The 12,016-nt window shown below is 54.9% G+C and overlaps 1 protein-coding gene across 3 annotated transcripts in view; it reads left to right on the top strand.

Moving 5' to 3' along the window:
* LOC133344729 (myosin light chain kinase, smooth muscle-like) overlaps window positions 1-12,016 on the top strand; it is a 39,714-nt gene that overhangs the window by 18,428 nt on the left and 9,270 nt on the right. For all 3 annotated transcript variants that reach the window (XM_061554830.1, XM_061554829.1, XM_061554831.1), the window contains exons 6-9: window positions 1,064-1,229; window positions 4,625-4,874; window positions 5,323-6,572; window positions 10,172-10,293. In XM_061554830.1, coding sequence (XP_061410814.1) covers window positions 1,064-1,229; window positions 4,625-4,874; window positions 5,323-6,572; window positions 10,172-10,293 — 1,788 coding nt within the window. The remainder of the gene's footprint in view (window positions 1-1,063; window positions 1,230-4,624; window positions 4,875-5,322; window positions 6,573-10,171; window positions 10,294-12,016) is intronic.

The following is a 12,016-nucleotide window of genomic DNA, read 5'->3' on the forward strand; positions in this document are numbered from 1 at the left end:
GCTGGTGGAAAAACCACCCATACCGTGAGGGGCCCCCATGCTGGTTTGGCTCCGGTGCATCAGTGGAAATGAGGTATTAGAGACCCAGCCCCATGGGGCGAGTGGCAGGGGCTGAGCAATTTGGTGTGCGGGCGGTGCAACTTTTACCAGGGGGCCCCTGCCAAACACGCTGCAACAACGCTTGGAATTCCCTCCACTCGGGAAGTGAGTGCGATGATTCGTGAATCCTTAACAGTTCTGGGTCGTCATTAAAATGGATCAAGAGGAGACTCTCCACATAGTCGGGTCTCGCCTTGATGGCCCTTGCCTCCATTAAGTGTTGCAGCTGGTGAATGCTACCTGCTTTGAATAATTATTCCAAAATCGGGCCATTTTCCTGCGCATTATTATTTCTCACTTCAGTTGACTTCGTTCCATTTAAGTTATTTCGTATTTGTTTGATGCTCTGTGATCACGCTCCCCTGCCTCGGCCGCTGAAGGGGAAGGTACTGCGTGCAGTAAAAATTCATCCAGGGAAGGAAAACGTCTTTCTGGCTGCAAGCGTGACCCATTTTTTTTGTCCTTGTGCTCTGAATCTTTCAGAGGCTTGGGTGCCATCCAATTTTTGTTGCACGAACAAGTATTAAAAATAAATAAAATAAACAACTGTACGATTCTATGGGACAACAGATCGGACTCTTGATTTACAAGGACACAAACCTTATGCTTGCTTGAGCCAGCCCCTCCATGCTAGCCAAGCGGCGTGTGTTCGAACGCGATAGCCCACGCCTGACGTAACGACGCTCGAAACAAAAGCCCCCTTCAGCGAACCCCGCGTCACGTTCTCATTTAAATCCTAGATCGTCTTCACTTAAAATGATCACCCGGTCCCCAGGGACCGCTTGCCTGCACACGAGAGCTAAAACTAATGACGACAACGACAAAAAACAACAACGGCACCTTCTTCCTAAATTTCTGCTTCTGGGCTGCCCTGTGACCTCCAACTGGATAGCGAGGCACTGGAAACCACCCTCTCGGCGCCGGTTGTGATGCGTGCGCCGCGGATTTGTCTTGGTGCCGGCAGAGCGGAGTGGAGCTGACCCCCGGCGGACGGGTCGCGTTGGGAGAGGCGGACGGCGTGCACTGGCTGGCGGTGGCGGACGTCGGCGCCGGTGACGCCGGCAGCTACGCCTGCGTCCTCGCCAACGCTGCCGGCACAGTGAGCACCAGCACCGAGCTGCGCTTGCAAGGTACCCCACGGCCAGCGGTGCCGAGTGCCGCACCCGTCCGGGGTTTGGGGGGGGCGTGGGGTGGTGGGGATCATCTCGTGACTTTGCTTCATGTTGCGAAACCAGCGAGCGTGACCTACGTGCATCTGTGCTGCTCTCACGGGAGGGACATCAAAGGATTCGGGGGCTTGGGGCGTGAGGTTGGGACTGAATGAACACGCTTGATGATGGATTGGATGTACTGATTGCAAAGGTGCAGCGTGTGTGGTGACTGTTTTTACCGTGGCCGAGGCTAGGTGCAATCGGTCAATTGCCAGGTGAGTTTTGGGAGCTTTGGGGGTGTCCCGTGGCAGGTCAGTTTGAGGGCATTGGCGATCGAGGTGCGAGCGCCCAGGAGGAGATGCAGTGGTCCCGTGAGCTAGCCGACTTGCCGTGGTTTGATGGCCCAGACGGGTTCCGTTGGCGAGCGGGGGTGAGGAGGGAGCGGGAGCTGGTGATATGCTGAGAGACATCACCTGGGGCGATGTTGGCACAGACTCAGTTGCAACACTGCTGCTGCTGCCACCATAAAATCCGCACCAGTTGCTCTGGCGTGCCGAGGCCTTTCCCGCACTGTGGCGCGTGTCCATGTTTTTATATTTGTCGCCATCGCGAGTTTTTTTTTTAACGGCTCACCTCGTCCCCACACTCGCTGCTGTAAATCGGGCTATTGGTCGCCACGAGAACGAGAGCGCAGCAAACAAAAAACACGCAATTTTTCTTGTTCGGTCACGGCACGGGAAGAAATCTGGAGGAAGCGCCGGGTGATAAACGCACGCCGATTCAGCCGCAGCAGAAGATTCGTTGCCGAATGAAACCGTGGCTCTTGTTTGGCCGTGGGCGGCCACGTGCGGTGACGACCAAGCGTGCGACAGCTCTGTCTCCCAAACCCCCAACGCCACCCACCCCCTGCCGGAGATTGATGCCAGACACGGCTGTGGGGGGGCCCTCTGCTTCCCCTGGGGTCGGTGTCCTTGTTTACCGACCCACTGGAATTGACTGGAATGAATGTCTGCCCCCACCTCTTCCCCTCTCTGCCACCCCCCAACCTCTCGGGCACCCTTGCGCTCGGCTCGCTCGCGCGGGCTGCAGGGCAGCGACTCGGAGGGTTCTAATTTTGGGGACGTATTTGTTTCGTTCTTTATATAGGGCACAAAAGGGTGTTGTTTGAGAATCTCGCTTGCAGACTTTCATCTCCGTGGTGCTACTCCAAGCGTGCAGTCGCACACCGAGCCTGCCCGGCAGTGATAGACCGCACGCACGCACACGGGAACACACATGCACGTTGCTAGTGGGTACAAAGACAAAGATCCCCCGTATAGCCTTAACAAACTGTTGGGGCAAATGCCGGCTCGGCACACGAGGGGGTGGCTGACCAGCACCACGCTCGGCCGCCTTTGTCTCCCTAGTGGCAATGTTACACGCCACACCAGGTACTCATTTGAGGCTGAATTGGCCTAGGGGAGGCGCAGAACCGGTTCAGATAATTGTCACTGGTGTTGGCCGCGAACGTGAATGGAATCTGGGCCGCTGGGTATGTAGCACAGCGCACTAACCACGACTCAACTGCTCCCTTGCAAGCCGGTACAAAGATAAAGATTCTCCTTATAGCCTTAACAGACTGTTTGGGCAAGTGCTATTAGTGAGCAACTATGAAAGCTGGCATGGAAAACGAGGGGGTGGGTGGCCAACGCAACGCTCGGCCGCATTTGTCTCCCCAGTGGCGATGTTTTTACACCGCTACACTGCCGCTCCAGCTAACCGCTATACTATGTTCCACACGCATGTGCACCAATACCCGCCATTCACCACTAAGTGACGGTGACGTCTCCACGGCACCTGTGCCAGGCCAAGTGCACTTTTTGAGGCACTCTGAGGCCACGTGAATTGTATGTAAGCGTGTGTGCATGTACACAGACGCTTACATACACACACCTGCTTGTACACACATGCCCGGATATACACAGAGGCAAAAATGTAATGTGTAGCCTTTGCCAGGCGGTTGGGACAAGTGTTGTTAGCGAGCACCTAATAAGAGCTGCTTGTGGGGCACGAGAGGGTGGTGCTGCCAGCACCACACCCGGGCCCTATTATGCACACAAACACAATGCACGCACATGCGTATTCACACGCGCGCGCGCGCGCGCGCGCGCGCACACACAAAGCATAACGAGGGAAAGAATGGATGACAAAAGAGTCGCAGGTAAACATTTGCTCGACACAAACCAGGCGGTACCTGGAGGGCAGTGGAACCGGAGCCTCCGCGCCGGCGTCTGCAGCCCGGCTGATTTACACGTGTGCCCTCGTACTGGGCAGATTGAATTTACTCTTTCAGCTGGACTACTTTTTTTGGTAATAATATTTCGATTTTGAAAGCTTATTTTTGGGAGCCTTCCCCAGGCAGGCCGATGTGTGAATGTGTGTGTGTGCGCGTGTGTGTCTGGGGAGCCATAGTGCAGCGGTCGGAGGCTGTGCTATGAAACCAACGACCCAAGTTCGATTCCCGCTCACGGCCGCCACCACAACATTTTTGACGATTATCTGAACCGTATCTGGGTCTTGCGTAGGTCGACTCGGCCTTAAATGAATAACTGGTGCAGTGTGTAAATCGCCACTTGGGAGAGAAAGGTGGCCGGATTTTCTTAGGTGCTCTCAAACAGTACTTGCCCCAACAGTCTGCTAAGGCTATACGGGGGATCTTCGTCTTTGCTCGCCTGTGGGAAGGTGGCATCCGTGAGGGATGGCGGAGGGAGATGCCGTGCTGCGGCTTTTGTGATGAAGGCGCGAGCTGGCCCAGCGGAGCAGCGGCGACGATATCGTCGCCGCCGAGAGGGTGCACGTGCGGATGGATTACGCGGCAGGGCAGGTTACCCGTGCGGACGTCATTGTCGTGCGGTGTAATCCACACTCGACGCCGTCACCCCGCCGTGTGGAAGGTGCCGCATCATCAAGGGGCGATGATGTTACAGAGCTGGCGGCAGGAGGAGGCCCCCGCCGCGTGTTCCGTCAAATAAAAGACTCGCGTAGGCTCGGACGATCGGACGCACGCTGCGCCGTGACGGTTGGCGCGAAGTCGGCTTGGTCGCGCGGTAATGTATCGGCACCAAAGCCTCGCAAGACCGCCGTGTGACGGCCGCGCTAATGATGGGTAGCGGGTTCCCCCAGAGGTTCCCACCGCGTGTATTTTAAGATCGTTTACATCTGTCGCGTGTCGTGGTGGGCGAGCACGCTCGCACGCCGCCTCCTGTGTTGGCATTAGGACGTGACCGAGGCTCGGCTCCCCCATTGTCCTGCTCCCCTGCTGTTGACACAGCAAGGTTACCTCAATTACAGGTAACGTGACCTCTCTCTCCCCGGGCCGCCCTGTCTGCGAGCAGGTGGTGGTGGCAGTGGAGGTGGCGCCTCTGAGACGTCCCCGCCCCCCGCCGCCCCGTGGCGACTTGAAAGGACGAAGCGCCAACGGAACGGTGACACAGTCTCGCCCGCACCTCTCCGCGCCGAATTCGCCACACGCAGTGCGCGCGGGAAAACGGAGTTCTTGCCGGCGCGCCGCTCTGTCGCAAGTGACACGGGCATGGACGGAGGAACCGGCTCCTCTGCCGTAATTGGCGCCGGCAGCGTCGAGCGGTAAGAGCGCTCCGTGTCCTCACGGTGCTGGTGGTTTTTGTGTCGTCCCCGTGGTGGTCGTTGTCATCTTCCCGCGACACGTTTATCAGCCGCGAGTGTGCACAGGTGGGAAACGGGCGGCAACGGCTGTGGCTCTGTGAGCCTGTAGCTGCAGGGTTTGACTTCGGACCATGGAGTCACGACCGTGTTTGTGCACGCGCGTGGCTTTCGTGTTAATTGCTCAAAATACCAAAAATGCCCTCCCGTTTTTTTTTTCAATTAAGAGGCAAGCGTGTGCAGTCATAGAATAGATTAAAACAAGTCCTTATCTGCTTTCCATGTTTTGATTCCTGCTTTGCGGTCGCGGCACAGCACTCAAAAATGGAAGTGCCATTTAAATTTCCGCTTTTTCTCACAAGTGCAGACCAAACAGGAGACTAAACACGAGCTTTGTTTGTTCCCTCCCAAGGATGGAAGCGTCTTCCCATGAGCCTCAGCTGGAGGAGCGACGCGATTCTCAGAGCTCCAGCGTCCACAGTGAGCCCAGCCCGGAGCTCAACGATAAGGAGGAGGAAGAAGATGCAGGCGGCTCGGAGCACAGCAGGGTTGTGATGCCGGAGGAGGGCGAGCGGCCCCACGTGCCACTGACGAACGGCCACGTGCGGCCGACGGACTCGGAGGCGCCTGACTCCGCTCAAGTGCCGGCTCCGGGGCAAGAATGCGGCGCCCCCAGCCCGCAGCTCAAAGTCCACGGAGGGGTCACGCTCGGAGGTTTTGACGCAGAGGGGACGCCGGGCAGCGACCAGGAAGCGTCCCCGCAACAAAATCGTTCTCTGCAGGATGAGCTCTTGAGTGACGCCGCTCCCCAGCGCCCGGAAGCTGACGTGGCCGGACACGATGCTGAGGAGGAGGTGGAGGTGGAGGAGGCGCGGGACCAGGGTGGGGTGCACGGTGATCTGGTGGAGGATTGGGAGGGACTTGCCACCGCCACCCCACGAACCGATTCGGACGAGATGGACGACTCTGTCCCCTCCAGCTCCGCTCAGCTCGTTGAGACCTCCGACGCCACGGACACCGCCAGCCTCGGCGGCACCGTCGAGAACGCAGATGCCGGCGTGGCCGCTGCCGCCGCCAACATTGTCTGCGGCGCCCGCTCCAGCGAAGCCGTCGATGCCACCTGCGATGCCGGCACCGCAAACGCGGTCGAGACCTGCGACGTTGGCGACGTTGGCGACGTTGGAGACGTTGGCGACGTTGGCGACGTTGGCGACGTTGGCGACGTTGGCGACGTTGGCGACGTTGGCGACGTTGGCGACGTTGGCGACGTTGGCGACGTTGGCGACGTTGGCGACGTTGGCGACGTTGGCGACGTTGGCGACGTTGGCGACGTTGGCGACGTTGGCGACGTTGGCGACGTTGGCGACGTTGGCGACGTTGGCGACGTTGGCGACGTTGGCGACGTTGGCGACGTTGGCGATGTGGGCGCCGCCGTCCCCCCGTGCGTCTCCTGGGTGCCGCCGGCCACCGTGGTCATGGCCGTGGGTGACGGCAGCAGCCGGGAGAGCTCCGAGGAAGAGAAAGCTGCCGCCTTTTCAGACCCCGTGAACGTCGCCGCGCCGCTGGGGAATGGGGACGAGGTGGCGGCCCCGGGGGACGGCGAAGGCGACGGCGGGAGGAGAAGCGCACGGGAGGAGAACGAGGCGGTGCCTCGCGACGCAGGTGCCGATCCATCGCCGCTAATGACGTCTCCATACCTGTCAATTCCTTATCGGTGCCCTACCTTAGTACAGACCTATTCAGACCGTATTGGTCACCCCGTGCCCTGATAAATCTCAACGTTCATCCTACAGAGACCCCATTACAAGGGAAAAAGACAAACAAATAGACACTTTTGTTGCCCGTATTGAAACGGCTGTACACCGTGTGGCGCTAAACTCAACTTCCCTGTACATGAATACGGGGTAAACCGGATGGGTTGACAGTATGCGTCTTGTCTGCGTCTCCCCAGCCGCGTTGTTACGATGCTTGTGCCACAGACAAACGCTCTTCTCATCTATGAAAAAATAAAAATAGGTTTTCCCTTTCTGGCAATAAAACAGGTGGTAAGATGTTCGTAGACCAAATAGGATTTTTTTGCAAGGAATTCTCTCTGCATTAACCAGACACACTTGTGTTTTTTATTCGGTGTTGAGACCTGTTTTCGTTCCAGAAAGGGTACAACCTACTCTTATTTATTCATACTTTGATATTGGCAAAAAATTGTCCCATTTTGCTCTTCTCATCTCTCTCCCTCATTCAAGTGCGATCTTTTTTTCTCTTGCCAGGTAAGGCCACAATGAGCTCTATAGCTCTTTGTCAGAAGCAACCAGGCCACAAAGATAACTCAACGAAGTGGCATATCAGGTAGAAATGTATAGCAGCCAAACACTCTAAATGCATGTCGATTCTAAATGTGGAGGGGGAAAACTGGAGGACCCGCAGAAAAATTTACGTGACCACGGTGAAAACATGCAAATTCCAGATGTACAGGCATCATCATCCAGTGTCGGGATCGAACCCACGACCTGCTGTATACCAGGCGAGGCGGTAAACATCTCGCCACCGCAGTGCCCCAATGCAACGGCAGCAGTAAGCTGCGACGAGGATGTACACAATTGATGTGTGGCCGTGTCGCAAGGCACTTTCAAACAAGAGGAACAATGGCGTGCGCACACGGAGAGAATCGTTGAGATCGGTGCTTTGCGGTTTGATTTCAACCTGTTGAGTCTCAACTTGAACCATCGCCATGGATGGTCGCGCCGATTATCGAACCACGCCAATTTGCACGTGCGCGACTCTCCTGCCAAGTCCGTCGTGCTGAACACCTTAAAATAGAACTCCCCTTCACCAGCGCTCCAATCTAAACTTGCAACCATCGTCCGTAGCTGCCGGTTACTCGGTGCAAATATTTGGTGGGGAGTCGCATTTCCAAAACGCAGCCGTGGAAAAATCTTAGAGTGCTGGACGACCAAGCACCCCACAATAACAACATCAACAAACAACGGCCGTCAAGTCAACGTTCGGCGGTCAACTACATTCTGCCAGTATTCGCATCGGCCGCCGAGGAGGAGAGGGGGGTGGGGGGCGGCCTAAAGGAGGCGCGAGGTCATGACTCATCGCCTCTGTCGTTGCTTCTTCAGCCGTCGAGGATTGTGAATCGGTCTGTGGGACGAAGCCCGGGCCCGGTCTCCAAGTGTGTGCGCGGACGATGGTTTGTGATGCAAATGCGGATAACAGCCAGGCCGCAGGCCTTCATAGGTGCTCGCTAACAGCACTTGTCCCAACAGTCTGTTAAGGCTATACGAGGGATCTTTGTCTTCTTTGTGTGTGAGAAACTGTGAATCATTGCGTCCGTTTCATTCATGGACCTGTGTCGCTCCACTCGGTCACAGGAGGTGGGGAAGGAGGTGGTTAGGCGGTGCTTGGTCCAGCGTCGCATTACTGCGCTATTGATGTAATTGCCAAGAGAAGACACGTCCCTTCTCTAACGTCTCTCATTAATTTGCAAGCCCTCATCCTCTACTCCACTACAACATCCTCCATCCCCCTACAAGGGCAACGGGTGTCAAATGATCACTGCGCCTTGAAATTGGCCGCAGGATTTGGCGTCATAAAGATCGGCACCTGGCGATAATTCAGGGGAACGTGGTATTTATAATCGTGCCCGGATCACGTTCGGAATCGCGCGCATGCCGTGGTCACTCAAGCCGAGCGAATCCGGTGTTCACGAGCTCCGGCACAGCCCGCCCGGTGTGCCATGTGTCTGGTGTGTCTGGTGTGTCTGTGTGTGTCTGTGTGTTTGTGTGTCTGTGTGTCTGTGTGTGTCGGGCATGGTGCTGGCCACCCACCCCCTCGTTTACCGTTCTGGCCTTCATAGGTGCTCTCTAACAGCACTTGCCCCTACAGTCTGTTAAGGCTATACGGGGGTTCTTTGTCTATGTGTGCGCATGTGAGTTTGTATGCGTCTCACTCTGTGTGTGTGTAGTTCTGGTGTGGGAAGCAGAGGTGGAGCGGTTAGTGTGCTGCCCTACGAACCCGGCAACCCGAGTTCAATTCCTGCTCGCATCCAACACCAGTGATGGTTATCTGAAATCTGTCACGGGCCTCCCATTGGTCAACTTGGCTTAATGTGGTGTGTACACATCGCCACTGGGGAGACAAAGGCGGGCGGGTGCGGCTTTGGCCAACCCCCCCCTTCGTGTGCCGTGCCCATCGATAACAGCACTTGCCTCAACATTCTTTTGAAGGCTGCGGGAGATATTTGTCTTCGTCCATGTGTGTGTCACCCAACCATGAAAATTCGTCCATGTGCATCACTTTCTCCGTGCGATGGAGGCCGTGCCCAGCTGAGCCCATCCAGGTTTAAGAACCCCCCCCCCCCATCACCACCGGGGGGGATAGGCTGGTGCGACGAACTGGAAGAAGGGATCACTAACTGATGTCTCCATGGAGCTTGCAGCAAACGCACACGTTGCTCTAAAGACAATCTCCTGTACGGTTTATCATAGTTGTACAATACGGCCATTATAGAGATGGCTCTTGGTCCGTGCTGCGCGTGCATGGCCCCCACCCCGGTGTTGCACGCTGCGCCTGCCCCCCCCCCCCCCCCCACCCCACCCCGGTCGGATCAGGTTTGAGGCTCGCGGCTCGTGTCGTCAAATCAATTTTTTTTTAAATGAGCGAAAGCAAATCGTGAAGTGCTGTGCAAACGTTAAAAGGATCAGGATGGTAAGGCAGTGCTGCTCTGAGGCACTCTAAGTGCCCGGCGATGTGGTGGTAATAGCTTGTGGGTGGCGATGTGGCTGTGATGATGTGATGCGGATGAAGATGTTTAAGGCGATTTTTGTTGGTAAATTTTCGCCGCTTTTCGATTTAAAGCTTTCGTGACTGCAGGGATTCATCTTCTTGGTTCTTTCGGTAAAGTCACGTAGAAGGGAAGTAATAAAATAATAAAAATAAAACATAATAAAATAAAATAATTCTCACGACGTTTCGGCTTATAAGCTGCAGCTTATATATAAGCTCCTAGCTTGGCATTGTCTCATTCTTCACCTGAAGACGGCTGCTTGCGTTGTAGCCGAAACGTCGTGAGAATTATTTTATTTTATTATGTTTTATTTTTATTATTTTATTACTTCCCTTCTACGTGACTTTACCGAAAGAACCAAGAAGATTTCGCCGCTTGTTGTGTCGGCTTGTTTACGTCATGTGTTTTTGAGTGGTGGTGCGACGATGCGGTGGTGTGACCATGTGATGTTCTGGCATGTGCGGTGCGCCAGGCCCCCCGGAGCTCCAGGGCCCCCATCAGGTGACGGTGAGCGCCGGGGACTGCGTCACGGCGACGTTCTGCCTGAGCGGCCACGGCCCCTTCACCGTCCACTGGCTGAGGAGCAAGGCCACCGTGCGTCACCCTCGCCCCACCATCACCACGATCGCTCACCCCATGCCACGATCGCTCACCCCACGCTCGCCACACATTCCTCTCCAGTGGCGCAGTGTGGTTGACCCCGTGACCCCTGGTGCAGTTGCACTGCCTGCACACTCGATAGTTGCGCCACCACTCACCTTACACGATCCCTCACCTCCACACGTCTCATCTTACTGCCTCATCCCACGTGGCTCCTCCACATTTGATGTTGCTGACCTGATTTCATCACTCCATCTCCGCGGTAGACATGATGCCTCTGGTCATCAGTCTCAAACACGAGCGCTCTTATTTTTGTTATTACGGCCAATGCAATATGTAGGATTATTTATCTCAACAGTTTCTTTTGGGTACCGATTTCATCCATTTTAAATACATCACCACCATGGCAGAAAGCAAAACGGAAGCCACGTTACTGAGCGGGAAATCTGCTTTTTAAACCTTTTCACTGGGTGTTGCGTTTAAATATTCACGCGACTCGTTTGTATACAATGTCCCGACACGTGGACATAAAACACGAGCTCACAGTTGTGAACTGTTCACATTAGGTGGACTCTGTGTGAGTACACCACGTACCCTCTCAAAGTTGTTGTTCGCGATCATGGCCTTTGACCCACCCGACTGTCGCGATTTTTTTACGTATTAGCGGTGCACCGGTGGTGCGTGGTATAAAAACACAACACATTTTTCGCAATAATTAATTATTTTCCCGCGATTTGCAACTCCGGTCAAAAAATCTCGTGGACTAGTGGTGGTGGTGGTGGTGGTGCATCAAAATCAGTTCTCGTGATGTCGAAGCAGTCGGAAGACCAACGTTACAACGAGTGGTATGAACACGAAGAAGCTTCACCGTCTGTTGCCGTACGGCAGCACCCAGCCTGATGACGATTGGCTGCTCCGTGTTGCAAAGGCAGATTTGACTCCTCGTGCCCTAGACTTGGTCGCACGGTTCTTAGATTCAACAGACTCATATCCGCAGTCAATATTGACATTGTTTAGCATGTCTCAGTCGACTGAATAACATCTTCGAATCGCGTCAAACTTGGCGACAGGGTCGATTAAAGACTGATAAACATATTTGTTTATTAAACTTAGATTTCGGACTTTTGCTGCACCAGTGTACCACCAATACGTCCATTTACCCAAGACCTCTGCATCTGACACTCCCAGTTGCATCTGAGCGTTCACTTTGCTTGTGAAAAGTTTTTTTGTTACCTTATTTATTTCAACAAAACGGGAGCCCCGTTTTCAGCCCGTTGAGCAGCTCGCAAAGCCGTGAATCGAAGACCGCGGAGAACCGTTCCGACGCAACTGAGCCCTATATAGAGAAGGGCGGGGGCCCTGAGGAGGAGCGGGGCGAGGGCGCCATCTCAGTGAGAACACCACGTCCGGGAAGTGAAAATTTTAATGGGGGGGGGGGGGGGGGAGCAAGAGGGCAAAGAAAAACTCGTAAAATCAAATGTGGCACAAGTGGCGTATCGGCGTTTATGATGTCCCTCCACCTTTCCGGGTTCTGTTTGGAAGCACGGAGGGGATTCTTGATGAAACTTAATTCACCGTCTTCCCATCCGGCTTCTCGTGGTAGCTCGAATGTTCTCGGCCAAAAGATCTGCACATCTCGTCTCTTGTTTTCCCATTACACGTCCATAAAAAACCTAACTTTTCCTTTCCCCAATCATTATTATCAGCTTTTGTTTTT

This window comes from Lethenteron reissneri, chromosome 20, assembly GCF_015708825.2.
Source record: "Lethenteron reissneri isolate LAM-NWPU_2019-01 chromosome 20, ASM1570882v1, whole genome shotgun sequence".
Classification (NCBI taxonomy): domain Eukaryota; kingdom Metazoa; phylum Chordata; class Hyperoartia; order Petromyzontiformes; family Petromyzontidae; genus Lethenteron; species Lethenteron reissneri.